The sequence below is a fragment of the Porites lutea genome, chromosome 4, assembly GCF_958299795.1.
Source record: "Porites lutea chromosome 4, jaPorLute2.1, whole genome shotgun sequence".
Classification (NCBI taxonomy): domain Eukaryota; kingdom Metazoa; phylum Cnidaria; class Anthozoa; order Scleractinia; family Poritidae; genus Porites; species Porites lutea.
The window spans coordinates 42336452-42364305 of record NC_133204.1 but is presented as its reverse complement, the minus strand read 5'-3'; the positions used below and the strand labels follow the sequence as shown (position 1 = coordinate 42364305).

The window sequence follows — 27854 nt, the reverse complement described above, 5'->3', positions numbered from 1 at the left end:
TATGTGGACGTAGTCCCACGGCCTTTCAAGGTGGAGGAAAGACTGAGGAGAATAACAGTATTGGTCAGCGGAGTTGCGTCCATAGCAACAAAATCGGAAAATAGAAATGGCGGTGAAATGTGGTGTGGAAGGTCCGTGAATTTTTTGCAGGTTTTGACCTAAAAATGGATCAGTTTGGTACTCTTGAACTCGGGTAAGAATCATTTATTAATTTCCTGGGACACTGTGGTAAGCTGTTTGCTCATAATGGGAAAATCTGACATCTACAATTGCTCGTAAAGGTCTTGCAACATACTTCGCGCGCAGCTGAGTCACCTTAAACTTGACGGGCCTTATATCGATCCAAAATTGTTATTTTTTACTTTAAAATTGTCTGTTTTAGATTGACATTTCATCATTAAAATAATTAAAATATAATGCAGCAAAAAAAAAAAACGAGTTACACGCCTTTAAAAATGAAAAATATAGAAGATCACATCTGAAATGCATTATGTCCCAGCTGATTAAAAACGTCCACAAGATAATTCTAGTGGATAGTGTTTACAAGCTGTGAAATCGATCTGGATTGGCTGTTTTTAACCTGCAAGAGCTCTTGTTCTTTTGTATTATGAAGCTGATGTTAAGATTGAGGACTTATGAAAGTATTTAACTACGGTCTTACTGCAAAATCGGATGACGTTCCCTGAAGACTGGCTACGCGAACTTAATTCTTGGTTCGACCCAAATAAGATAGTCGGACATACAGTGGTATTGATTCAAATGTCTATCTTTTCATGTACTTAACTGAAGGAATTTCGCTTGGTACATGAAAAGTTAAACATTTTAACTGTGCGTTACCCATTGAAAACATATTTGACATGCACGAGCCTGTCCAAAACAGGGTATGTAATTTTGTACGAGTCTGTCCTAATTATAAATTGGGTATTGCCTGCACAATCAATTTGATTTGCTAGATGAAAGTTTTCTGTACTCCAGTATACAAACGCAATGACTTTAAAACAAGACAGCGTGCATTTACTCCTTGTCCTATACTGGGTAATGTGTTGTCTTAAACAGGGTATTTATTGTAGGATTTTTTTGTCCCAGACAGGGTCAGGGTTTCAAACTCTCAGCGGCTCAGCTATACCCAAATATTGGTCGAGTACCCCCCCCCCCCCCCCCACCCACCAAGTTATCCAGGAACTTGTCCCTTGCATAAGGGTGGCTGCTTAATAGAGGTTTGACCATACATCTCATTTTCTAATTTCTTCTTGTTCCTCACCAGGTGGGCACAAGGATATGATGGTTCACCAGCCTTATTTGTTAACAGGGACACCATCTGCTTTGTCTGCGGAAACAATGTTAAGTTTGTAAATACGAAAGATAAGAATGAGACAGTTCTTCCAAGTCCTGGTGATGGAATTGGTACTCTTGCTGTTAATCCATTGTATAGTAGCCTTGCTTTTGCTGAGCTGAAAAGTGACCCCAAGTTGTTTGTTTATGTTTATCCTGACTTCTCAAGACCAAGAGCAACCCTAGAAGGTGAGTTCTTGCTTTCAATTCAGTGAAACATATGTTACACAAATGTTGCAAGACTGTTACTTGTATCTGCTTTTTAACAGAGAAATCTGTTACCGTAAACTGACGCTTATAAGCCCTTCCCCCCCAGTTATAGGCCCATCTACTTGTGTGCCTGTAAACAACAACAAGTTTATTCAGTATTACCATTTCTATAAATGTTGTTACGGACTGAAATACAATAATAAACTGATAAATTTAAGGAAATACAGATGTAATTGAATGGTATAAATGAAAAATACATCCAATTATAATCCCCCTCAGAAATAAGCCGCTCTGTTTACATATAGCCTTCCTAAAACCCCTTAATACAATGGTGTATAAATCCCAGGGCTTATAAGTGGCAGAATTCAACTTACTGGGTATTACATGTAGGGTTAGCATTTTGCAAGCCATTCAACTACTGAACTTGGTGGAAGACTGGTTTAACCTGAGGAGAAATTTTATCCACAAAGTATTTTGGCCTTTTTTATTGTGCTCTGACTTCAATTTTTCTCTGGACAGTGAAATTTAATAAAATTAATGCATCAGGTCTTTAAAATAATATTTTCAAATACACTTACTGGACAGGGTACATTTTTTTAAGACTGAAATACTTAATTATAATATACTTTATCATATCCTTGCTAGGTGGAGCAAGACTGAGTTATACCTGCATTGCTTTTGCAAACAACAGTACGATCCTAGCTACACATTCAGGCATTCCTGACTTTCAGCTTACTATCTGGTATGTTTTAATACTAAGGGGTGATCAATGAATTTTGTATTCCAAGAATGATAATTGCCAGAAACGAGTTTTAAGACCCTTGGTTTCAAATCTAATTATAATATTGGACCAAGTGTTGTTGATCATTACCAGTGCACTGGACTTAGGACCTCTCAGTGAACAGTAATTTTTGCAGAAATTCAATGTCAAAGTTTGCAGAATTTTATGGTAATAAAAGTTCAATTTCCAAACCCTCTCCTAAGGATTTCCTTTGTTTTTTAAAAGGTGAAATATGCATGTTAAATTTTTATCAAAACTTTCAGGAACTGGTTTGATAAGGTGAAGTTATGTTCTGTTGATGTTGGAAGACAGCTGTGTTCTGGACTGTCATTCAATCCAACCAACTGGCGTCAGCTTTGCACCTTGTCAAATGATGTACTCACTCTTTGGAATGTGGGTCAGCTTAACAGAAAATATGCCTTAATGTCAAGGTGAGTAACTTCTAAATTTAAGGTTCTTTCCTTATCAAAGCTGTTTCTGTCAAGCTTACTTAATATCCCTTTTCACTTTGGAGCTAAGTTGACATTAGCCTGAGAAAACAGCCAACATTTTATGGTAAAAGCACACAAATTCCATACCGATAAGGCAAGGGAAATGTGTTTCAACCAATTAGAAGCACTACCCTAATCTGGGTAGTGACACTTCATCAGTATGGAATTTCTGCAGTTGTTCCTCAGAAGTCATTTAGCAGAGAAACCAGTGATGGTATCACGAAAAATTGGCTGTTTTCTCACGCTAACTTGTCATGTGACTAGACTGTTGAATTTGTAAATCTCCTCAGAGTTCACTATCAAAAGTATAAAAATGTTGGATCAATTTAGGTGTCTGGGAAACTGGTTACCTACCCCTCCCCTAAGCCACTATTTTGCCCTAAGTGAGAAGTAAGTGATAATGATGGCTTAGGGGGGGGGGGGGGGGAGTGGGTGGGCAGTTTCCCAGAAACCTAAAATATTTTTAAATTGATCAAAAATGTTAAAGGTGATACACAGTAGATGAAAGCAAGATCAATGGAGCAAGATTATGGAAGAGTAGCTAATGAGCTACTGCTATCAAGAAACAACAAAGATGCAGCTAAGTTTTGCTAATTTTTTCAACCCTGTTTCAGTTCTATAAGGCTACCCCCAATTGATGGCAGCCCAGACGATGATGAGTTTGAGGACTTAGATCATTCTGTAAGTCGAATGAGTCATCCAGAAGGATATAGGATAACAAAAGCAGCTATTGCTGGGTTAGTTGGCGACACAGCCAAAGGATATGAACCAGGTTAGAGAAGACTTTTGTAACATTTAGGTAATAACAATAATAGCCAGTGTTGTTGTTCATGAAGTATTTATTTTCTTTTTGCTTGCGTGCTGTAAAAAAATTATGCAACACCACATACATATGTAGCTGTGAGCCTGTATTATTGGTCATTTTGTCAGTGAGTGCCCCATTCTGATACTTGTCAATCAGCCATGATGTGGATGGTGTATACCACTTCATAAGAGAGTGATAGCATCATTTTCTTACATGTATTTAAATATGTCATAACTTGTCTGGGTAAGTTTGCCATTAATAACATATTGGTTTTCCTGTGTGCAGATGGATACTCATAGATGCCAGATCTTATTAGCAACACCTCAACCATTGGGCTGATTTTGTGCATGCTTAACTGCCTTACTGTATTTACTAGAATAACCGCTGTGGCACTTGTTAAATAAGGACGGCGCTTATTTGGAAGTTGGGGATGACATATTAGCTATGATATTATTTTCTATATTAAACTAACAGAATCAACGTCCTTTGATTTTGATATGCAGGGCTGCAGTGCTTAAATTGGGGCGGTGCTTATTAACATTTTTCTCCCAAATGTTGCGCTTATTTGAGGGAGGCACTTAATCAAGGGTGATGCTTATTCAAGTAAATACAATGAAATTTTTTTATATTTTTTAGGTGAGAAGAAGGAGAGATGTCAGGCAGTAAGTCACAGCTGGACCCCAGATAGTAAGTTGTACTGTGGCTGTAAAGGAGGCCAAGTTATCAGTATTGATGCCGAGACCAATCATGTTACCATGGTTCTCAATCCAAGATTCCAAGAATCAGGGCGAGACAGAACAGAAACTTTATCATTGCTAAGGAAGGGAACTATGGAATCCATAGCAGAAATGGATGAAGTAAAAGGTATTTCTCATTCTCTCCGAATGGTCCTTTCCTTAGAATAGATATTCAATATATATGTATGCATAATCTTGTAACAAAAGAACTGAATGCATAACTGTCTCTGAAAGCCATTAATGAGCTATTGATATTCCTGTGTAAATAAGCATTGGTCAACAAGCAATAAGTTTAAGTGATGAGACTTATAAAGAGAAGACTTTTAAGACTTATAGAGAACAAGATTTCCTTTCTTTCTTAACACTTACTACTTAGTGGTCTGTGTTAAGAAAGCAACTACAGTAGATCCAGTTCTCTAATGATGTATTTTTTGGTATATGCCAGTGAAGATACAATATGCAGTTCAAGCTTGTATTAAATGTGAACAGAGAAAACTTGGAGTTTAATTTGCAGAAGATACATCTACACTATGAGATAAATTAACCCTCTTTTAATATTATTTTTTAATTGAACATGTTACATGCAGATGAAGCTGCTGATAATGAAGAGAAGCCCAAGACAGCCGACATGGTAGATGTAGGCCCAGGCTCAGTAGACTGTCTAGCCCTACATAAGAAAGGCCTTTATGTTGCTGGCCAGGTAAGCTGTTACCCTGTTCATCTCAGGACCATTTTAAACAGTCTTTTGGGTTGAAACCTGATTGGTGACTGTCTACAGTGGACCCCATTCCTTTTTTTAGACATATCAAATAATTATTATTAGGTATTTTCCAAAGAAATGGATTATGTGAAGTATGTTTTGTGCCATCAAAATCACATCATTATACCAAAAGAATTCTAACGTGAAACAAAATCTTTGCTGTTCTGTGGTTATAAACACCAATGTTGAGTTTCAATCAGATATTTTTGTTGTTGTTCCTTTAGGTTTTTGTAAGCGACCTGCAAAGGTTTTGCGTTTGACAACAAGTTTTTTTCTTAGAAGTGTGCCATAATGACCAGCTACTCTGGCTCATAAAAATGATTATTATATTAACTGTGAAGTATTATCATTATAAGGATCCTTATAAGATCATTAAAAGGCTACAATAGTATGTGCACTTTTGGTTTTAATTGATCGCAGGCTCAGGTTCAAAATTTCTCATTGTCAAAGAAACTGTGTCTTGTGGTTTTGATCGTATCACCAGGTTCATTTCGGTTCAATGAAAGTGACCCTGAATGACCTCTTAAACGCAGATTCTGCAGACGTTGAAAATTACTTCCAGTGTTTTCTATTGTATTCATTTTAAGAATAGCGCTAAACAGGCCATATAATAGATAACCTATTAACCTCATTCGTTCGCTCATTTTAGGAAAATCTCAGACCTTGGCCTTGATGTATTGACCTCACTATTGATCGGTCAATACAGCATCAAGGCCTTGGTCTGAGATTTCCCTGTATTATGACCACACTCTCGGTTAATAAATAGCATATAATGTCCAAGTTCTCCTTGCGAGAAGTAGGCATTTCCAATGCTCAAATCCCTGGCCTGTTATATTAGGTAGTCTCATGCATGGGAGTCAGGCTTTCTGAGCTAGGGTTGTTTCGTGCACAATAACTCTTCTGTCATGTATAAAACCTACCAGTCCTGTAGTTAATTTAGCAAAGCTCACTTCCTCTCTTTACTGATGAATTCTTCATTACATTATGACTTTTAGAATGGTTTGTTGAGGTGTTTGGATGTTTCTTCCTCCGAGCTTAAAATTGTGGAGCAGATTGACATTGGCTGTGCTGTGTCAAGTCTCATGTGGTCACCCAACTACCGAACCATGGCTCTTGGCAGCCCCAAGGTATTGTAAATAACTGGTCCATTTGTAGTTGTGATGTAGTAACCTTTTATACCATTGGACTTAACAGTCTGGTGTTCCAGCCCTGTGTCAAGTTACATTACCTGTTCTAGGTGTGTTCACAGCTTTATTACTTTGACAGTAGAGAGGTTAAGCATCACGTATACCTCAAACGGCAATCGTGAATTTTTTCCACGTGACCAAATTTCCCCTTTGCTTGTCACCTACTTTTCATTATTTCTACACATAAGTTAGTAGTTTCAGGCAATTTTTTATGCATAAGAATTTTCTGAGCTGTTATTATCCACCCGTTTTCTATTTTGAGAAATTCTCAACTTGAATCTGACGTTTACTGTATACGTGAAGATCAAACTCTCTAGTAATTATTTACAGTGGAACTTCGATATAACGAACCTCAATATAAGGATGTCCTCGATATAACGAACGATTTTCTTTACCTCAGTAACAGTAAAATATAATAAAAAGAACCTCATTATTGCGAACAAATTTTTCCAGTCCCTTTGCCCTTCGTTATATCGAGGTTCCACTGTATATGTTTTTTGAATTATCCTGTATGTTTTCATGTGTGAATGGTAATTGTTATCAGTACAGTTGATATCATTACATACAAATTCAGCTTTATTTGAAATAAAGATGAAATTATTGACTAAAGGTGTTTTCAATTCTTTTTTCTCAGGGATGTGTTTATCTGTATGATTCTGAAGGATCTATTGCAGAGTTGTTAGATATTCACAATGCAGACTTTGTTGGCATTGACTGTTTGACAGCTGGAACCCAATACTGCGTGGTAAGAGAATGGCTCTGTCATCCCATGTGAGATAATTCAAGACAGTCCTGGATTCTAGATTCCAAGCTGTGGATTCCAGATTCCAGGGTACACATTCCCTCAGAGATGCCAACCTCCGGGGATCTAGAATCCGGAGACTCGCTATTTTGCACTACACCCACCTCGCCAAATGTCAATCCCACCCCTCACCCACAAATTGGCCCTAGCCACCATGGCTTAGGATATTATATGAGCTCTTACATGTAGTACATGTTTTGCTATCAAGATACGTGCACAAAAAGTACCAGAAACCGTACAATGAGTAAAAAAGTTCAAATTTTGAGGGAAAAATGTGCAAAATTTCAAACTGAAGGACAGAAAAGCTCAAAAGTCTATTTTATGCGGGAGATTTGGTGACCTGTATGGGAGAGCGGGAGGTCAATGCCGTATCCGGGAGAGTTGCCATATATGTCCCTTCTGAGTGGAACTTAGATTCTCGATTCCATCCGTTGGGGGGATTCAGCATTTCTAGGGCTGAATTCTGGATTCCAAAGCTCAGTATTCCTGATTCGGTAAGAAAAACTGTCTTGGATTCTGGATTCCTTGAGCAAAAATTTCCCGTAATCGGAATTCAGATTACATTACATGGGGCGAGCCCTTCCCTAAACAATGAAGGTGCTATATTTAATTACCAAGAAGTGTCACATCAGTTGAGAATCATTTGTTTTAAAACAATTTTAATCTACTGTTTTCCAGAGTTGCAAATCCGATGGCCTCTTGCAGGTGTGGGGCATACAAACTAGCAGCTTAGTAAGCAAAATCAATTTGGACTGTCAGGTAATTAAATAGACTTCTATTGTGGAAACTCTGAGACCAATTTTCTGTCTGTATATGCTGTAGTTGAATGCAAGTTAAGTGGATAAATCTAGTTTGATTCTCAACGTCATTCATTCACAACCTTTTTTCCTAACAGGTTCACTAAGACTGCGGTCAAATTGTACCGAACGAATTTTCGACCGGCTAAGAAAAATTGACTGGACATTTTGTTCATACAGTTCTACAGTTCAATATTTTTGCCCTGTTCACAGGGAACTGACAAACCAGGTTGAATTTCAACTTTTTTCAGTTGTTTTTTCATCTGCCAACGTGCAAATCCAAAAAGGCGTCTCCCAGCTGAGTTCCCGCGCATCCATTCAACCACGCGTTTGCCGTACAAGAATGTTGATGGTCAAGGTGTTCACACCGCGCCTGTCAAATTTTTGACCGTATCGGCGTAAAATTTTGCCTCAATTTCCCCAATTTTCAACTGGACGAAACCTCGTCCGGTACTCTTTGAGCGTAGCCTTAGGTGGAGTTAGAGCGATTTTTGTATTACCTTGAAAAATGGTTTCGGTAAGTGTTCGTTTTATTTGTTTTATCAGCCAATGGATGAAGAGAACAAAACATTCATGGACGCTTCGTTTTCCCGCCAAACAAAACCCTAATATGGAGTAGGCCTTGTTCGATTGGCCAATCGTGTTACAGTATGACGTCGCAGCGAAGTATCAGTTGATTTCTAGAAAGTTCTCCGGCATGAAGTTTTTTCACCTGAGCGTTCGCTAAATCAATCAAAACGCTCTATTTCCGTTCGTTTTGTTGTTTCTGTTTTGTTCGCGCGTTTTTATTTTAAGGTCATATGAAAATCGTTCTATCATCTTCCCTGTACAGGCCTCATGTATGCAGTGCAGTCCATCCTCTAGTACAGTGGCTATTGGAACTCTTACTGGCCATATCTACTTTGTTGAGATCACTAATGTGGAGAAGCCACGACTTATTTACAGAAGTCACTTTCATAATGGACCAGTGTTACAACTAAGGTGCGCTGTATATGTTCACTCTATGTGATATCATTACCTGAAAATGCTTCATTGGCATCAGTTCGAGATGATTTGATTTGCAACCCATGACCAAAAAAAGGCATCTAAGAAATGCATGTAGTTATAATTGGTTAATAAATGCAGACGGCAGAAGAATTTTGGCAACTTGACTGCGATATTTCTCGCTGAAATCACCATTTCGTAGACGCGCGATTTTGGGTTGCACCCCCGTCGCCAGATCTTTTCTGACAATAAATTGGGCGATAAAATCACGATATTATTTTTCGGTGATGCCGGTATGAAGTAGTTTTTTTTTCTAATCCAGGTTTTAGGCGTTGCACCAAGCGACTAGGAGTTATTCATTAGAGTGTTGGATGTACTAGTTAATGCAAAATGTGGAGAGTAGTATAGAACGCATGTTCACACCCTCCTTTTGAGCAGGAATCGCATTAATGTAGGTGTGTTCCTTCTCCAGTAAATGAGACTCTAGTATCCCTCGCAGCCGTTTTTGTCACGTCACACAACGCTCATCCCTAATTTATGAGACTCATCCCCTCAAAAAAGGTACAAATCATGCCACCCTATACTACTATCACATGTTCTCGTCTTCTGGGGTTATTGTAAAAACCGTTGCAAGGGCTATAAATTGAGTCTCCAAAGTAACCCCGGAGTCTTGTCCTCAGCAAAAAGCCTGTCGACAGTACAAGTGTTCTGAGTTTGCCTGCAACATGTATGCCACTTTGTCCTATCGCTTTTTCTACTGTTGACCTTTGCGTGTATCACTTTTTCAGTTACGACTGGGGTGGACAGATGTTTGTCACTGGATCAAATGATGGTCACGTGTTTGTGTGTGATGCGAGAGTCAGTAACAACTTTAAAGTTCTCGGACATTTAGGTCAGAACTGGTCTATTGTTTATTGTTAGCTTCCTCTACTACCCTCTACTACCCTTCTCTGATAGCTGATTTTCCGAAACAAAGCTAACACCGTTGACAACTCCAAATATATAGGTTTGACTGGTGTGTAATTCGAGTCAAAATACAACGGAGACCTCGAGCAAGATTCATTATTATCGCCTGAGCCTTTGAGCTCAAACGAACACAAAAGTACAGATGTAATTACTATGGCCAATCACAACATACAGGCACAAACAATCCAATCAGCCAATCAGAAACCGTAAAAAAAAAATACAAGAAAAGAGAGGTCATATGTGCGCGCATGTCGAAATCGATTTTGGTTTTTATTGTGCTTATTGGCTGAAGAGAGTGGCGCGAGATTTTTAGCCAGTCACAAAACTTAAAGACTGCGCAATAAGGGGAGAACACGATCAAGGTGAAGCTAAGCCATGGGTAGAATTCGGTTCCTTTTGGGTCGAATGCCATCTCAAGCCCCTACTTCTCGTGCCTTTTTCACTTTAGGAGCATAATAAATGTATTGAACCCGGGAGACATTTCATACGTAGGTGGAATATGATCGTCCGGGTGAATGTAGTCCCGAACAGGACTGTTGTTGACAGTAACTGAGATTTCGACAACCTGTACACTCTGACTCTGAAGATGACTACCGAAAAGTTTGTCGAAACGTCAGTCACTGTCCAACTGTCAAACCGCATTCACCCGGTCGATGATATTTCACTTACTTATCCGTTTGGGATGGAAATTCAAATGACTACTGGTTATGAAAATGGTACTTTTGACGCTCGATGGGAAAACGACCAAATTAGCTTCCAGAGGGGAATGTACTTCTTTCCTTGATACTGGGACTTGTTTACAGGACACTGATTGAAAATTATGTGTTGTTGCAAATTGAAATTGTTGTTGTTTGTTTGGTTCTTTCTTCACAAAGATTTACCAGGCACAGTATGCTCAGTTGCCACAATAAATAGCCGTGAAAAGGATTCCCAAGGCCCTTGGAAAATTGCAGTGGCTTACCGTACAAGTGAAAAAAGCCCTTTAGCAACGAACCTTTTAGAATTTGAAGTCACTATGGATATTTTAAATGGTAAGTTAAATATATTTTAGCAAAGTGAACATCTGTTCAATTGATCCTATTTTTTAGACTAAGAATTCACAGAGAGCTCGTTCAAAATCCCTCCTATCTGTATTTTGCAATTACTAGAATGCTAAATACATCTTGTATGGAAGCCAGATTTCAGATGGTACGGTGTGCATAGATTCTTAAACAATCGATTTCTATAGTTAATTGTGTTTCATCCTATTCGGTCAATAGTGCTAAAGTGAATCTCACGGTAGATTTGTTATAATCTCCCTTACTCACCTTCCTACAGCTTTTATGTGGCACCAACACTAAAGAGCAACAGGCAATGTTGTTGCTATAGCAAATGTGAATTTGCTCTGGCAAGAGAGAATATTAGGATTATTCTCTCTTGACTCCCTGTCTCTGACTCTGACTCTACAAGGATAAGACACTTCCAGTTCCAAATGCGAAGCTTGCGTGCTTAAAATTCTTGGTAGGCATTTGCCATTGTGAAATCATGGTAAGGGTGAATTCTTCCATTGGACTGCTTAGGGGACACTTTTCATAATACTTGTGTTAGCCAATAAAACAATCACTAGCCTTCCCTAAACAGTCCAATAATAGAAGTCGACACAACAACGATCCATTCTCATGTACAACCTTAAATTGAAAAATTCAAAGGAGCGACATCATGCTACTTGCTCTCTTTTTAAAAAGCTAAAACTTTTTTGGCATCAAATGAATTCCAAATATAATGGTCCAGCATTGCTATTTTAGACTATATTTAGGTATTGAAACTGTTTCCTGTCTTCTGTTGCCACGGATGGCAAGGATGGACATGGATTGAAACTTGAAAAAGTTGGGCCAACTTTTTCAAGTTTTTATGCTATGCCTCCAAAAATCACCAAGAAAATTATTATGGTTGGTTCTTCCTGCTAAATTTTGTGTGATATTTTCTTCATGATGTCTTCATAACTCTACAAGAACATTTTGTGTATGCGTTAAGGCACTAAGTAATGACGTCAGAACAGAATTGATCTAAAACAGCAATGTCGTCGTTACATGGCCCACTCAACGTGCCTAAAAAGGAACTGTCTTGTGAATGATTTCTGATTGATCAGGTGCACAGGAAGCGTTCCTCAATAAGACGCTTCTGTACAGAGATGAAGCAGTAAAAAAGGCCATTCATCAGCTAGCTGCTCCGTGTTACAGTCTGGTGCTGACAAGTCCACAGACCGTTCTATCAGTGGCACATGCCAGAAAGGAGATGGTCAAACTAGCACTTACAGGGGAGGGCAAGGTAAGTAGTAGTACCAAGGGAGGGATAGATGGGGCCAAACGTAAAGCTGTTAGAGGTTGGGAGGAGAGAATTGAGATGTCAAATGAGCACAAGTTAAAGCTGACAAGGTTGGGGTGGATACGGTCGTATCTCAAAAGACTAAACCTCCTAAACGAGATGAAACAGTTCATACCTTACGATAAACCGTTTCAGGAGTAAGGGGGCGGGTAAATTGACAATACCCCGCTTTGCCGTAAATACGGTTAGGCTGCCCCTTATCCCAGAGACACAGCTAGGCTAGCGGGTTGGGCGAGGAAATTATGATTCCCTTCAAAATAAACAGCAAATAAACACATGGTAATCATGTTCTCCTACCCATACCTGTGGTCAGAAACTGTGTATCCTAAGGTCTCTAATAGAACGACTACTGTCGAGGTTCTATTAAGTGGTCTGCCATTAAACGGCTTCCCACTATTCAGCGGCAAGATACCAAAATCCTGGCGGAAGAATTTTCAGTGAGTCACTCTGTTAAGGGTTCAGAGTGCATTAACAATTTTGGGGAATACCATATTTATTCGATTAAACGCCGCGGCGTTTATTAAATTTTCAGCGTTTCCGATGCGGCTTTTATTCAAGGGCGGCGATTATTCAAGGGCGACGTTTATTTCGAAATCACTTTTCTTAAATCACTGACAACAGTTACTGAAAATCGTTTGTTAATATTTTGTAAAATAAAGGTCTTAATGTCTCTCTTATTTTGCTGAGATGGAATCGTAAATGTCTGGATGGTGTAAATTACCAAGTTGTACCGAGTTCTTTCTTATTATCCTCAAATAGACGCCGCAGTCTTTCGATTAGGTGCGGCGTTTATTGGTAATTTTGCTTACATCTGCGGCGTTTAATCGAGGGCGGCGTTTAATTGAACAAATACGGTAGTACGGAACATTAGCCGTCGGTTTCTAAGGCTGCCAGTGTATTTGCTTGTTTTTCCCTTCTTGTATTGAGATGACACTCTCAACCCTCAGGTGGCTCCACCGGACACCAAGCTGAAGCCATCCGGTTCTTACCCAGGCCATGAGTTGCATGGTGGTCGCGTGACCTTATCCCCACATTTAAGATGGTTGGCTAGTTGTGCTGCTGATGGCAAACTCCTCCTCAGAGCAGTGGGTGCACTGGTAAGATTTGCTTCATTTTCCTATTTCCGGCCAAAGACAATGCAACGCAACTGACGTTACCCGACTTCCGGTGCTCAATTTGCCGCTCTGCCATTGGTCAAGTTGGTATTTGGATCTGCGCGCTGTAGGGAGTTTAAGCAACGACGTTTTTGAGCGACAGATGTCAACCGGCAGTGGACGTTTTACACTCTTCGGCCGTGATTTTGACCAAATTCTTGGACAAATCATCTCTTTAAGAGTAAAGACACTTAGCAACACAAATTTGGTAGTGTCAAGGTTTATTAAAAGAGAAAAAGGCTCACTTCCGGTTGACATGCGTCGCTCAAAAACGTCGCCGCTTAAACTCCCTAATGTCGTCCTGTTGTCTCTGCTAAATTTGCGAGGTGCCCATAACCGGGAGTGCGCAACTTGTACTCGTGTCTCGGCGTTTTTACAGACCTGTTTATTTTCGGAACGATTTTGGCTTGAATTTGGAATATCTGTGAACTCCCCCAAACCAGTAAGCAAAACCTACAAACTTAAAAATGGAATTATGACATTTTATTGACATATTTTTCCGTTTGATGATCTCTTATCCTTTGAATGCGCTTTTAGAGGGACTGTTTCTTCCACTTTCTCAAGACAAATTGCTCTAAAATCTGTTTAAAAATGAACCGGTCCATTGACCGTGCGTCCGGACATTTTATTTTTGGTTTTGCTTTTCGCTGTTGTTGTTGCTTTTTTGGTGATCTCAAACGTGTCATGCCATTCATTGTAGGACCGTACATTGCGTGTGCCAGCGCATCATTACAAGCGTGGTGGAGCCACTCATATTTGCTTCACTGGCGATTCACAGCGTGTGTTGAGCACAGGTGCGGATGGAGTTCTGGCTTGCTGGGTCTGGAACTACTCATCAACAGGTAATAAAGGGAAATAAAATTGTAATGATCAACTTGGCGCTACTATTTTGAAAATTTATTACAATGACATGGCCGCGGACGGCAAATACTTTCACCACCAGCATTATCATAACGACCAGTACCATCACTATCATTGCCACTATTATTGCAACCGCGATCATTGTCATTGTTATCACCTTTACCACCATCATTCTCATAACGACCAGTACCATCCGGCTATCATTGCCACTATTATTGCCACCGCGGTCATTATGATCGTTTCCACTCTTACCACCATCATTACCAGAACGACCAGTACTATCACTACCATTGCCACTATTATTGCCACTGCGATCATTATCATCGTTGCCATCCTTACCACCATCATTATCATAACGAGCAGTACCATCACTATCATTGCCGCTATTATTGCCACCGCGATCATTATTATCATTGTCTGGAACAATTCTTATGGATAAAACTGGCGTGAAACTACTTATTTTTAAGTAGAAGTAATAAACAGTAAGCGTCAATTAAGGTGAAAACTAGGTCTCGTGGTTAAAATTCACTTTTGGCGTAAGCATGACTCTTAAACTCTCTACTAATACCGATGTCCAACATAATCACCAGCGCCACAACCATTATCTATCCCTATTGTCTTCGCCACCACCGTCGCTAGGGAGCTTAAGCAACGACGAAGATGACGGCAACGAGAACGTCAAAAAAGCAATAGGTCTATATTAGCAAAACAACAACTCTGCACGTGCATCACGCGTCTCTGTACATTTCTTTGGCGTCGTTGCGCGACCTCGACGTGAAACTGCCTAAATTCACGTTTTGTGGAGGACGTGAATACAAGACAGTGATTTTGCAATTCTTTTCTTAAACATAGATACAGTCCTTAACAATTCATCTCCAGAGAAATTCATAAACACTTGACAAATTGAACGACATGGAATAAGAGCGATGAATTTTTAAACAGTGTGAACTCACGTTTTAAGCGACGATTTCACCACCGTCGTCGTCGTTGTCGTCGTTGTCCCCAGGGGGGAGGGGGGGGGGTACTTGGGTTAATTTAGCCCCTGGCTGTCATCACCATCTTAACATCACCGCCATGTATCATGACCAAATTTATTTGTAGGAAGAGGAAAAGCTACTGCCGCCATAGATGCTGCGCGCGCACGTACCTCACTATTGGCCACCACCAGAAAGGAAGAGGACAGTCTGGCGGCTCAGAGGGGAGATTACATTCCCAGACCTCTTTCACCAGTTGAGAAGGCAAACACTGAGGCGAGTGAGAAACAACAGAAGATTGTCAAAGACGGAATCTACACGACCCCCACTCCCACCCCCTCAGAAGATGCTACGTGGCTTGAGAAGGCCGTCAGTGAGGTAAAAAAAGAGATGTTTTAACGTAAAAGTGGTACTTTTAGACTCAATCTAGACTAGATTTTTTTGGTGCATAGACGAACACTGAGTCTTTCGATGTAAGTCGAACTCTTCGGCTTGGATCAGCTTTTAAACACTATTTTGTTGTGATACTGTTTGCTTCATTGTACCTGTTCTTTCAAACATTTTCTACGACCGAAATCACAAGAGCTAATAACTGAGCATTATTAATATTATATCTATCGGCGGTTCTAACCTTTGAGTCTGTGAATCAAACAGTAAAATTAGACTGCTGAGGTGAAAGCTACTCAACAGTACTTTCCTGTAAAGAGTATCTCTTTTCTGTGGGTAAAATTTCCTGGATTGTACGGCTTTTCCACTCAATGCTCTAAGAGCGAGAGGGTTTTTTTTTATCGTACTGGTTGTTCTCCTTTGTCCCACAAACGGCAAGAGCTTCGCGTGGCTCGGATGACCACGTAGAAATGGCGGTTCCGTCTTCAAGTAAGAGACGTTAAAGCCGTGTTTTTCATCAGTTGACACTTGTTGAATTAAGTGCTTAATTTTTGTTGTTTGTTTTTCTGTCTTTTTCTGTTTTGTTTTTCGTAATGAAGTTTAATTTTGGCCCCCTTTGGGAGTCAGAAGACAGCCAATCTTTTCCTCTGCGCAAAGTGGACTTAAAATAAGTGGGGGACCCGGGCTTCCCGGGGCCCTTCCCTGGATCCGCCACTGCCTTATACAAGTAAAGAAAGCTTCAATGAACATGAGGACGGCCGGTTTGTTTCTATGTCGATTGAGTTCACATCGCAATTTCCTTCTTTCTTAGAGTCAACGTGAAGAGGCCAAAAAATTCGCCGAAATTAAACGGAAGTTGCGTCTGGAGATACACGAATTACGTGAGACTGTTCTGCAGATGATGAGGGAAAACCAGGAAGCTCCGGAACTAGAAAGACTCGACAGGCATGAGTACAATTTGGACGTGGATCAGCGACAGAAACTGGTTTTAGAAGGAGAAGAGAAAATTAAACAGGTTTGGGCGTCCAACTTTAAATCGCAAAAACAAGTTCTGGTTCTGTGTTTAAACACAGAAAAATATTGGTGGTTTTTTAACATTGCTTACATTTGGGAACAAGGTTTTTTATACGGGTGAATCCGCGAGCGGGCAAGATGATGCGAATCCTGTGTTCTGATTGGCTACCCGAGCTCATCTTGCCCGCTCGGGATTTCTCGCGTTGGTTCCGCAGAAACAGTTCTCTTTTTGGCCGTTTAATAAATCCTTTATTGACCAAGCTTGTTTGGTCAAGATGGCTGGGTATCGGTCTCGTTCTTTTTTGCGGTTTTATTGACCTCGACTCTGTCCGTAAAACCTCAAAAGACAACGTGGCCAATATTCAGCTATCTTAACCTTTCGCTTGGTCGGTAACGTATTTATTACCTTTTAAATTACAGGTTCGTGAGGAGATACAACTGGCCAATCTAGCTAACCAATACCTACGGGACATGATTAAGAAGGAGTGCTGGACCGCTATGGCTGTCAAAGGACGGTCTGTAAACGCATTTCATCTGCCTTTATCAGTGTCGAACTACCCGATGAAAGAGCGAACCAAAGCTGAACTCGAAGAGGTTCAATACGTCACTAACCAGAGGAAAATAGAAGAAGCGGAAGCTGACTCCAGTAAAAAGGTGGCTTCAGGTCCCACTTCCGCCAGGAACACTCCACTTGTTGGTAAGAACACTTCGACCTGTTCAACAGGTAGACAGGCAGATAAAAGGGGAGATAGACAGACGGACGGACGAAGAGACGGACAGACAGACAGATAGACAAAACGACGGACGGCCGGCCGGACGAATAAACACATAGATAGAGAGTCAGACAGGAAGTGTCGAAAATCTTCAGTTTCGTCCGATAGTGCTTTGACCGAGAATTCTAAACGACTTATCTACAGGGTTTTGAGGAAATTATAATTTAATCATCGCAATAGGACATTCCATAGCTTATTCCAACAATTTTGTATTTGATTTCTCTACAGATGAACGCCACGAGTTTGAGGACGAGGATGCCCTAGCTGACGATGACGGAGAGACGTCTGGAGACAACCCTGCTACATCTGGGAGTCGTGGCTCAGCATATGGGGGAGGGAACGAGCTTTTCCAGAGCCAATTTCAGCTTCACACGGTTCAGCAGAAGCTCAACCAAATTGTCTTGTTACAGGTAAGCATGAATCAAAAAATGAATCCTAGTGCTAGTCTGGTTCAAAAGAGAGCGAGAAAAGGAGGGGATATGATGGTTTCCAGACCTTAAGAAAGCCACAATTTAGGGCTTTTTCCATTTGTCAGAACTGACCGGCCAGACCCTTTCCTTCGTAATGAGAATTTCACTATCAATCAAAACTATCCAGCCAGATGGGTAAAATCCTAGATAGTGTGCCGGAAGGAAATGGTTTTTCAGCAAAAACCCTTGGAAAAAGCCGATTTCATAGTCAAATGACTGGTCCGGCAATGATCCGTCCGGCCAGTTCTGACAAATGGAAAGCGCTCTTAATATCTCGTCAACGTTAAAGATTTTTTACTTTGAAGAAACAATAGAACTGTTTCAAACATGGATTGCAAAAGTTGGTAGAAAGATCAAGTACCACTGGGCTGTGCAGTTTGATTTAATTGTGACTTTTTTAACGTGTTTCAAGTCCTTCGTAGGTACTTCATTCTCCCACTCGGTTTAAAGTATGCCACCCAAACAAATCTGCTTATGATTTTTAGTTAAATAATGAAAAAAAAAGTTCATGTTTTAAAAATCTCTCTTTCCATCGTCAAAGCAAGTATATTTATATGCTTTACTCTATGGCAGGATGCCATTTACAGAATCAAGGTGGCCTTCAACAAGGAGTTTGACGATGTTTTCAAACAAAAAGAAGCAGAGATCAAACGAGTCAGCGAAAAGAACGACCGAATAAGGAAGATACTCGGTGACCTGGAGCTTGTCGAGAAGGTTTTTACACCGGTCATGAGCGTGGACGAGAAGCCAGAGCTGCTGTTAGAAGTCAAGGATGACGAGGTTCCGTTTGAGAAGTACATCAGTCCTGAAGAGCAGGCGAAACTCGAAGAACAAGCCCGGATTGATGAAGGTTTGTTACAAGTAATTGAAGCCGAGTTACAAGCCGAAGCGAGCTCTCCATTTGGGGATATCGTGGGAAGTCACGTGCGAGCGACATGCGAAAGGAGAATCGAGAGCGATGGGCTTTGTTACTCGCTGAAGCCTTCTCTTGCGGGTCGCTTCCACGCCACTTGAAATGGAAAGCTGGCTAGCAGGCTCTAACGTGATCGAAAACTCATCAACATTTAACTGTACACCTTAGAGACTTTCGCGCGTGATGGAGACTTCTGCTAGACCGCCACGGTCAAATAATGGGCCCCTCGTACCAGACATTTATTTTCAGTGGGGCGTCAAAGAAGTCATTGTAGAGTTGGTGAAAACACCACCCAAATTCAGAAAAATCGGACGTTGTCACTGAAAATAGACCCAATGAATATTAGTTTAGGGCGCTTCCCATTTGTCAGAACCGTCCGGAGAGACTACCCCAGTCAGAGAGAGAATTACACTATTAATCAGTACTATCCAGCCAGGTAGTAGGCACGGAATAAATGGGTTTTGCTAAACGTTTGCGGAAAGACTAACATTTCATTTTTAAAATGTCCGCCTGGCTGGCGTCCCGATCGGCCCATGCAGTCGTCTCAAATAATTTTCAGGCGATCGGGACGATCATGTGGAAACGCTACCAGGACGATCGTAAACAACCCTGACGACTGAGACGACCTCGATTGCATTGGATGGAATTGAGTTCTATTGGGACGATCGGGTAAAATTTGAAGTGATTATAAAAAAGGAGCACAGGTTTTTTGAGAACAAGTTTGCACGGCGATTGTTCTGACGAGTTTAACAATGGTTATTATGCAACATTTCTTTTCCATGTAGAGCGAAGGCTAGCTGAGAAAGGGGATAACGCACGTGAGCGTGCACTGATGATGATGATGCAGGGGCGACTGGAGGCCAACCCTGAAGACGAACTAAAGAAGGATCTGGTTCCGCCTGACTTCATGATCAACAAACCTCAAGAGGAATGGAGTGAAGACGACCAAAAAGCTGCCAAGGAGTTTGAGAAAAAGAAGCAACAACTGCAGGAGGATCGTGAGAAGTATCGCAAATCACTAGAGACTGAGCTCAAGAAATTGCAGAGTGGCATCTCTGAAGCGACTGCTGTGTTTGATGAGAAACTGGGCCAGTTGTTTCAGAGGAAAGTCAAGACCGAGATGGTTATCTACCAGGTATGTTGACAGATAGGTGGATCAGTTGGTGAGCAGGTAGATAGGGGTTTCCGAATTCTTTCTTTAAGCTTGGTGGGTCACCAAGCAGGCTGCTCGGTAAATCGATGCGAAGGCAGTAAGACAGGGATCGTGACCAATCTGTGAGTAGGTAGATAAAAGGGTCAGTTAAACGGTCGCCGTGTAGCAAGGGAGCTCATTTGGTTGGTCAGAATGTAGGTGGTTACTCGGTCGATTGGTTAGTTGGTAAGCAGGGGTGTCACACATGTACTAAAGGACGCTCTGTAGCCATGGTTGAATGAATGCTATTATGTCGTAAATCACTGCCAGCCATTCGTGCTAGCCTGAGAAAACAGCCAGTCGTGCTGCGAGGGAAATTTTCTTCAACCAATCAGAATCACGTTATTAGTATTGATTTCTGCAGTAGCGCTTCAGACGTCCATTTGGCGGGGAAATCAGTAGTGGCGTCGCGAAATGTCGGTTGTTTTCACAGGCTAATCCTTACTGTAAGGTTTCGTTGAATAACTGGCGCAAATTCTTCTCATACGCTTAATTTAACGATGCAATTATCCCCTCCATTTTTTTTGCAGGAAGAACTCAAGATCCTTCGCTTGATGGTGTCAGTATTAACGGAAGGAGAGCTGGAAATTCAGGAGACAGAGTTGACTCGCCGCATGAACGACACCAAAGATAAAAAGACGCAGACTGCGGGAGCTTTAGCTGAAGCCAAACGAGAAGTGGATCAGTTCCGTGATTCCTACGAGATTGTATTGGCTGAGGACAAGGCTCTGGATAAAGCCTTCAAAAAGGAGTTTGCAGACCAAGATATGCATACCGTGGAACAGCTTTATAAACTCTTCAAGCGAAGGCCCAGGTGCGTTTGTTAAAATGGAACAGTAATGCAGCTCGTAGTCTTGACAGTGCTCAATAAGGTCAAGGAGTCTACGGGGCTACGGGGTTGGTACGTTAAAGGTTGGGCATAATGTCCCTCAAGTAGTCTTGGTTGTGCTCAACAAGGTCAAGGGAGTCCAGAGGCGTGGTGCGGAGAAGGGTTAGGGAGCTCTGATTGGATTATGTTCCTCAAGAGGCAATCTCGTTCCCAGGACCTTCCTTCTTTTTGGGATTGAGCAGAAAATGTCCTGGAAGCGAGATTGCTCAAGAGGTGCCCTTGGAGATACCGTACGGATAGCTGTAGATGACTAGCCGCTTGAGACATGTATAAGATATGCAGAACTGTTTAACTGTTAAATTGTGTGGAACGCAGTACTACCAGCAATTTTACTGACCTGAAAAAGTCAACTTAGTCAAAATAAGTAACAATCTAGCAGTTTGTAAGTGGTGATAAAGCTATGATTTCAGAATGGGATTTTTTTTCCTCAGGGGACAGAAGCAGCTCAAGGCTGCGACCGAATCGCACGGTGATCTTCCAGAGAGCGGAAGCCCATTTGGTCCCAGACCTTCGTCCTCGCGCGCAAATTCTGAGGCGGTGCGAAGCTTGGAGCGCGCAATGGACGAGTTAGATGACGAACAGCACATGCCCGAAGGTGTGGAACCTGCTGTCTGGCAGAGACTTGTTCAAGCCAGGAGGCAGAAAGTCGAGAGCGAGCAACAGGTTTGGAGATAATGTGTAATTACAGAGAACAAGCAAGAAGTGAATGTAGTTCAAGTTACGGCTTTTCGTCCCTACTGAGTGGGTGCTTTGGTCTGCATATACTTAAGAACAGCTGTAAAATACATGTGAGAACATTTTAATCTATGTTGTTTTTTTATTCGGGGCACAGGTTAAAGCTAAGGCCTTGACATTGGCTGAAATGAATTCCTTCCTGCAAAAACGAACTGAAGAAGATGAAAAAGTCAACAGAGAGCTGGAAATCACTCTTCAGGAACTTCAGAGGTATTGGAAGCAGTTCCCTCTTCACACGTAACTGTTCCTTACTGCTCTTTGTCGCGCGAGAATTTATGAGGTCACCAAATGGCCTCAGGCATTCCTGTTGGAAGCGAAGGCTAAGCTGCGTGTTCGAGTTTCCTCTTAGCGGTTTAGGAGAAAGGCCATCGATCGCTAAGACGCTCCATAAGAACTTCTCAGGCTTGAGCCCCTGTACAATCGGCTACTTACGCTATCAATCCTGTTGATGATAAATGTTAGTGTTCTAGCAAACAGTTTGACTTAAAAGAAACCGTTTCCGTATGATGACACTTTTATGCCCCACCAAAACTTCAAAAATTGTGGAATCCTGGCGTCCAGTAATGTACGACGGATTGTGGGATATTTTCCTTCCTTTCTCTACCAGAAACGTTCAACTGGAACTCTTTAATCAGTGAAATAATCTGATGCAGTTCTTCTTGTTTTGATTGTTTGTTTGTTTGATTGTTTTTGAAGGTTGAGAGATGAAAAAATGAGGTTTCTTATTAATTTAGAAGTACAGTTGTTGCTAAAACAAGGACAGGTTGGTGTTTGCTCCCTTCGCTTACCAAATTAATGCTGACTTTAGTTTTAGATCTGTGACCGCTCAGGTTCAGTCGTTAAAGACTTCCTCGGTGTGTTACAGGTTGACATTACATTCTATTTTCTAACAAGTGTTGGATTGTTTATTACAGGTGGAGGTCTCTCCGGGCTCGTTCATCACCGATTACACAGACAGTGCATTGATACACCGCTCTGTTGTTGAGGATCTTAACGCTCAGATCACGGTAAACTATTTTTTTCTCCTTCCTTAATTTTGTCGACGGCGATGTTTTGTTTCATATCTAGTGTTCCATTTCACGCTCAGTTGGACCGTTCACGCGAAATAGCGATCAGAGTTGCTGGAATATAAAATGCTCCAGATAATTCCCATAAAAAGCTGTTCCGTGATTCACTGTTTTCCGCAGCCCAAACTGGTTTTCGCCTATACTCCACTAACGCAGCCGGATCTGCTAAGGATGCGGCCCTTAGGCTCTTCCTGTAGGTTTCTGTTCAAGCTTGTGGTGTCCTTAGCCAAAGAGAATTGAATCGTTTTTTTCCTGAGCTTATTTCTAATCTCGTATGACCTTCTTTAGACCTTGGGGAAAGGAAAGATTGCCACAATGGAAGACAGTAAAGAGTTTAGGAAAGGAATTCATCGACTGGAATGGTAAACATGATGTTGATTTCCTGATTAAAATTGATTCTTTAAAAGTTTGGAAGTCGCCTTGGCAATTTATTTGCGGCGACTGGAGCGAAAGCAACGCAGCATGTTATCGTATAAAGATTTGTGAAATGTGGTAGTAACACAGCATAAATAAAGCACGCCTTTTTCTTGCTAGGGAACACAAGAAGATGGACATGCAGTGCGAGGATCTTCAGGCCAAGATTCGTGACATCCAGCTTCTAAGAGTTACCAAGGAGTTGCAGCAGGTAGGGACGTGTTTTCAGTAACTCAGTGTTTACTCTTTATCTGATTACTAAGGATTTGACTAAGCATGCGGAACCTGCCGTTGATGTGATACGATAATAATTCCTCGTGTTGGACCCAAGTTTGTAAACGAAACCAATTTAAACTTTAGCATGTTTCATGGAAATCAATAAAGAGTAGTAGGAGTGACAATTAGCCACTATAAGCCCTGCCCGGGGTAAATGGATTTTACTATCGGGGTAGTAAATTCTTCTGTTCATTGACCGGAAAGAAATGTTTTGGGGGGATTCAAAGTACAAAGTTGCGTCTACAATGCGACAAAATGCGGCAAAATTTCCAAAATTTTCTTTTTAAAAATGGTGACGTCGTAGGATTTTACCCTCAGACTCAATAGTTAGAACCATCTGACAAGACATGCATCGTTCAATTTTGGAGTATTTAAGGGACTTTTTCCTTTTTTTTTCTGCCCAGTTTCTCTCGGAGGGAGACCAACAAGCGAGGCAGCAGCAAGAAATCGCTACTCTAGAACAAACGCTTACCTTTCAAGAGAAGATGCATCATCGCAATGTTAATGATCGCAAGGAAACCATAAAGAACATCAAGAGGTTGATCCGACGAAAAGAAAAAGATAATGAACAGCTCGATGCTGATCTAGAGGAACTTGCCTTGTCCGTTGCTGAGCGAAGGAATGTGAACGAAGCAAATGGTAAGCAGAATTTGTTCACCGAACAGGGTATCGTCTTCAGGGTCTTGAGTCTTAGACAGCGTTCACATGTTCACTATTTAGCGTCTTGATCAAGATATCTTTTTGAACTGGAGGCCTTTTAAAGAGTGTTAAAGTTGACGATGAGTGATCTTTATTTCTGTTCAGTGGAACCTCGATATAACGAACGGCCAAGGAACTGGCAAAATTTGTTCGCTGTAACGAGGTTTCGTTTTATCAAGGTTTGTTCTTTTTTTACTTTTTCTGGGGTAAAGAAAATCGTTTGTTAGCCGAGGACTTCGTTTTTAGAGGTTCGTTATATCGTGTGTCCACTGTACCCACAATTTTTTTTTCCAGAAAAATTGTATTCCTTGACCTTAATTCAAAAAATTACTTAACACTGTATGCGAAACAAAATGGATAAGGGTCGAAATAAGGTTTCTTGTGTCATACAAGGTAGCGAAATGAACTGTTTCGGAAAATGATTTAAAAAGTAATCGCTTACGAGAAGCGGTCGCTAAGAGAGAATTGACTGTACTTAATAGAACTAGTTGTTTGAACGTAGACGGGATTGACAGACAGACAGACTGGGTATCCCACTAAACAACCTCACGCCCCTCTCATTTTCTAAGGGAAGAGCCCTGGGTACGAGCTTGCCAACTTAGTAAGATGAACTCGTTAACCATCATGAATTTGATTTCTGTAAATCTTGTTACTCTTGATCGTAACATCGAATATGTCTCTTTCTTTCTACTTCATGCGGTGTGAAAAAGTTAACGTCGTCAGTGCCCAATGGTCAAGAATTTTAAACCTTCGTACTTGATTAGGGTTTACCGCTTCTCATAGGCACATAGTGCTTCCACGTAATAAAACCAGAAAGAACAGACATATTGAGCGAAGTCCAATGTGGGAACCTCTAATGTGCCACATTTTCTTCCTTTCTTTTCTTTGATGGGAAGGGGTGAGGGTTTTCTTTGCATTCTATACATCTCTAAACGATGCGGAATTCGATTCCACGAAATGAGTACATGAACTTGACCAACACATGACAGATTTGTTTCTTTCCTTTTCCTTGTAATAGCGGCTGGTCGCTCTGACACTGGGGCCGAGCGACGCCTACAGGATATTGTGGCACGACGCAAGTTGGTGGACCTTGCCAAAGCGCAGGCGCAGGAAGTAGCCGTGCTCCGGGCTGAAGTGGAACGATTGCGTATGCGCACCTTCCCAGCCCTTGTACAAATTGAGCATTAGAAGTTTCCTTGTGCTGTAAATAGGCGAAGTTTGGATTGTGAATTGGATGTGAGGTCTTGAATTGAGAAAGTATTTTTCAAATTTTATTGTCGTCAATTTTATTTAAATTGTATTTTTGGTCAAGGTTCACGACGCTCAAGTTTTAGAAGTGAACAAGTTTCTATCCACCCGTTGCGTCTACACACAGACCTGCGACGTAGGAGCCTTGTGAATGTTTATTGTTGTTAATGCCTGATTTAAAATGTATATATATTGACTACTGTACCACATATACTGTATATTGTACTTCCTTACTGAATAAACCAGATGTTTCCCTTTGTTTTCGATTTCTTGTTTGGTTGTTGCAACGGGCAATAATTCATGGGCTTCATCCCCTGTCCCCCATCCTCGATCCTCATTTTCTAGAAAACCTGTTTCGTGCATGTCGCTGCACGATGGCGGAAATAGCCGGGATATGATGCTGCCGCCATGACCTTCAAGAGTTGAGAGGTACTGTGGGAATTGTCATAGGAAACGTGTTTTTCACCACAGGTCTAATTCTTGCGCGAATTTCGAAACCATTACTTGTAGACTGGTAGATTCAGGACCAGTTTACGGGGGAACCCGAGTGGGCTTTGCAGAGTTAGTTACTGTGACGATGCCGAAGTCGTCAGGAAATGGTAATTGTGTTCTGTCACGCGCACAGACCGTGAATCAGACATCTGATTTAGCTTGCGGCTGGATTATCTCGGGACTCTAAAACGGGCAAAGGTCTGAAGGGGTGTTTGTTTTATTTAGTGGCATTTCATTTACCATTATAAAAATAAAAACATGGCAAAGGAAGTTTAAAATAATTGGTTAATACAACTACCGTTGAATTTTCTCAAGGTAGGAGCTTCTGTTCGTTGAAAAGCGTCGGGGGGGGGATAAAGGAAGGGGAGGGAGGCCGTGCAATGGAAACGGTCGAACACATGCTGCGAGTGAGACAATAGCCCACGTTCGCTGTACTGTATTAAAATTTTGACATGGCTCCGAGGCTTTAGGGTGAAAATTGCAATTTCCCTTTTGGACTCCATTGTCTCGCAATTCCCAGAAGAGATTTGAGCACAACGAACGCCAAACCAAATATAGAAAAATGGCCAGAAAGCGTCGAAGTCATGTTAGAATTTTATTATATCGAACGTGGACTACTAAATTAAATGAAAGCGACATTTCGACTAGATGTTTATTAAAATGGGGGTAACCTTTTATTATTATGACGACATTTAAATCCTCAAGGTGGGGTGGTGGGGGATCCGACCTTCCGTCTCAGGGGCCTGTTTCTCGAGAGTCCTGAGAACGTTTCGGGCCCGGAAGTCTGTTTTGTGTTCGTCATGTTCCTATTCACTATCAAAGTTTCAATAATTTTAATCAAAGAAAGACTATCGTCAACTCGTGGGTACGTTGTTTAGAAAATAATCAATTAGTTATCACCTCTGGTTTTCCCACAGTAAATTTTAGGAAATGATAGAAATTGAAATTATAAATATACTATCCTGACTATCCTTGTTCTGGAAACACAATACTTTTCTTGCTGTTTATTGCACTTTATTAACAGCTATTTAGGTATATATTTAAAAACAAAAAAAACAAAACAAAGCAAAACAAATAAGCAAACAAAACAAAACAAAAAATAATAAAAAAAGGAAGATGGAAAAAGGAAGGTTCTTAGCAGATTTTGAACCCCGTACCCTCGGGTCGATCCGACTTCACATGGCCACAACGCTATTGAGGATGATCACATGAGTTCGTGAAAAGTCTCAAAATTAATGCCTTTTCCATGGAACTTCCGCCGGCAAACGATCGAGCCACACTTAACCAATTGAAAAATCGACTCGAAGCAATCGGATGAAATTAAGGCTAATTGAAACCAGGCTACTGACAGTAATAAACAATGTAAACGCATTTCATGGCAATGAAAGAACATATGCGATACAAAGCCGACACAACTCCTCCGCAAAATAGAACGCAAAACATAACCTTATGTTTTCTTATCTCGATTTCCGCTGTCATTTTAAAGCTAATGCTCAAAATCACATCCATTTTCCCCCGTGATCTCGGGGAGTCCTTAAGAAGAAAAAGAAGAAGTGCCTTTATTTACCATACATTCATTCATACACATAACCTACTACATTACTACAAGGTAGGAGATCAAGCCAGCGTCGAAGTTGAAGGAGTCGAAGAGTAAATGTTCATCTTCTCGTCAAGTTAAACGCCTGGACGAGTCAAAGGCTCTTGAATCGTATTAATCTGAAAGATTCCTGCATGTCTTCAATTTGGTAAGACCTCTATCCTCTAACCGTGCTGTAACGCACGATGCACGCTCTCAGCGAGGAATATGATGCCACCGAACTTCCGCGAGCGCGTGCTTCTTTGGAGACGATAGATCTTCGCGCTCTCGAGTTAGGACCCGATTAATTACGAAGTGCGTCTACTACGAGTGAGCGAGTGACTCATTTGCATATCCCTGTCCCTGCAATAACTCGTGGTACGCTCGCGCGTACCCACGAGTTAAAAACGGTGCAATAAAACTATCAGTTAACAAGAAAATTGACTGGTTTGTGTGCTAGGAACTGTGCTACTATTCAGCAGGTTTGATTTCAAAATTTTCCTT

General features: G+C 41.1%; 1 protein-coding gene across 1 annotated transcript; it reads left to right on the top strand.

The window, feature by feature from the left end:
- The first annotated feature begins 95 nt into the window (after positions 1-95).
- Positions 96-25543, top strand: LOC140933671 (cilia- and flagella-associated protein 43-like). Its single transcript, XM_073383278.1, has 31 exons — positions 96-193; positions 1265-1521; positions 2188-2284; positions 2587-2754; positions 3429-3586; positions 4256-4483; positions 4944-5056; positions 6112-6243; positions 6938-7048; positions 7784-7864; positions 8735-8883; positions 9675-9778; positions 10728-10883; positions 11981-12159; positions 13164-13313; positions 14071-14212; positions 15333-15583; positions 16404-16607; positions 17027-17303; positions 17608-17789; positions 18423-18699; positions 19548-19897; positions 20485-20768; positions 21275-21506; positions 21676-21788; positions 22275-22341; positions 22493-22585; positions 22934-23007; positions 23180-23270; positions 23740-23974; positions 25053-25543. The coding sequence occupies exons 1-31, from the start codon at positions 165-167 to the stop codon at positions 25220-25222; spliced, it is 5154 nt and encodes a 1717-aa protein (XP_073239379.1). The 5' UTR covers positions 96-164; the 3' UTR covers positions 25223-25543.
- The last annotated feature ends 2311 nt before the right edge of the window (positions 25544-27854 follow it).

What these genes read in the sequence shown, in the direction of transcription:
- LOC140933671 (XM_073383278.1), top strand. Translation starts at nt 165, where the DNA reads ATGGATCAGTTTGGTACTCTTGAACTCGG. An exon ending in GCCTTTATGTTGCTGGCCAG is followed by an intron (nt 5,057 to 6,111) that starts GTAAGCTGTTAC and finishes TATGACTTTTAG; the next exon opens with AATGGTTTGTTGAGGTGTTT. An exon ending in TGGCTCTTGGCAGCCCCAAG is followed by an intron (nt 6,244 to 6,937) that starts GTATTGTAAATA and finishes CTTTTTTCTCAG; the next exon opens with GGATGTGTTTATCTGTATGA.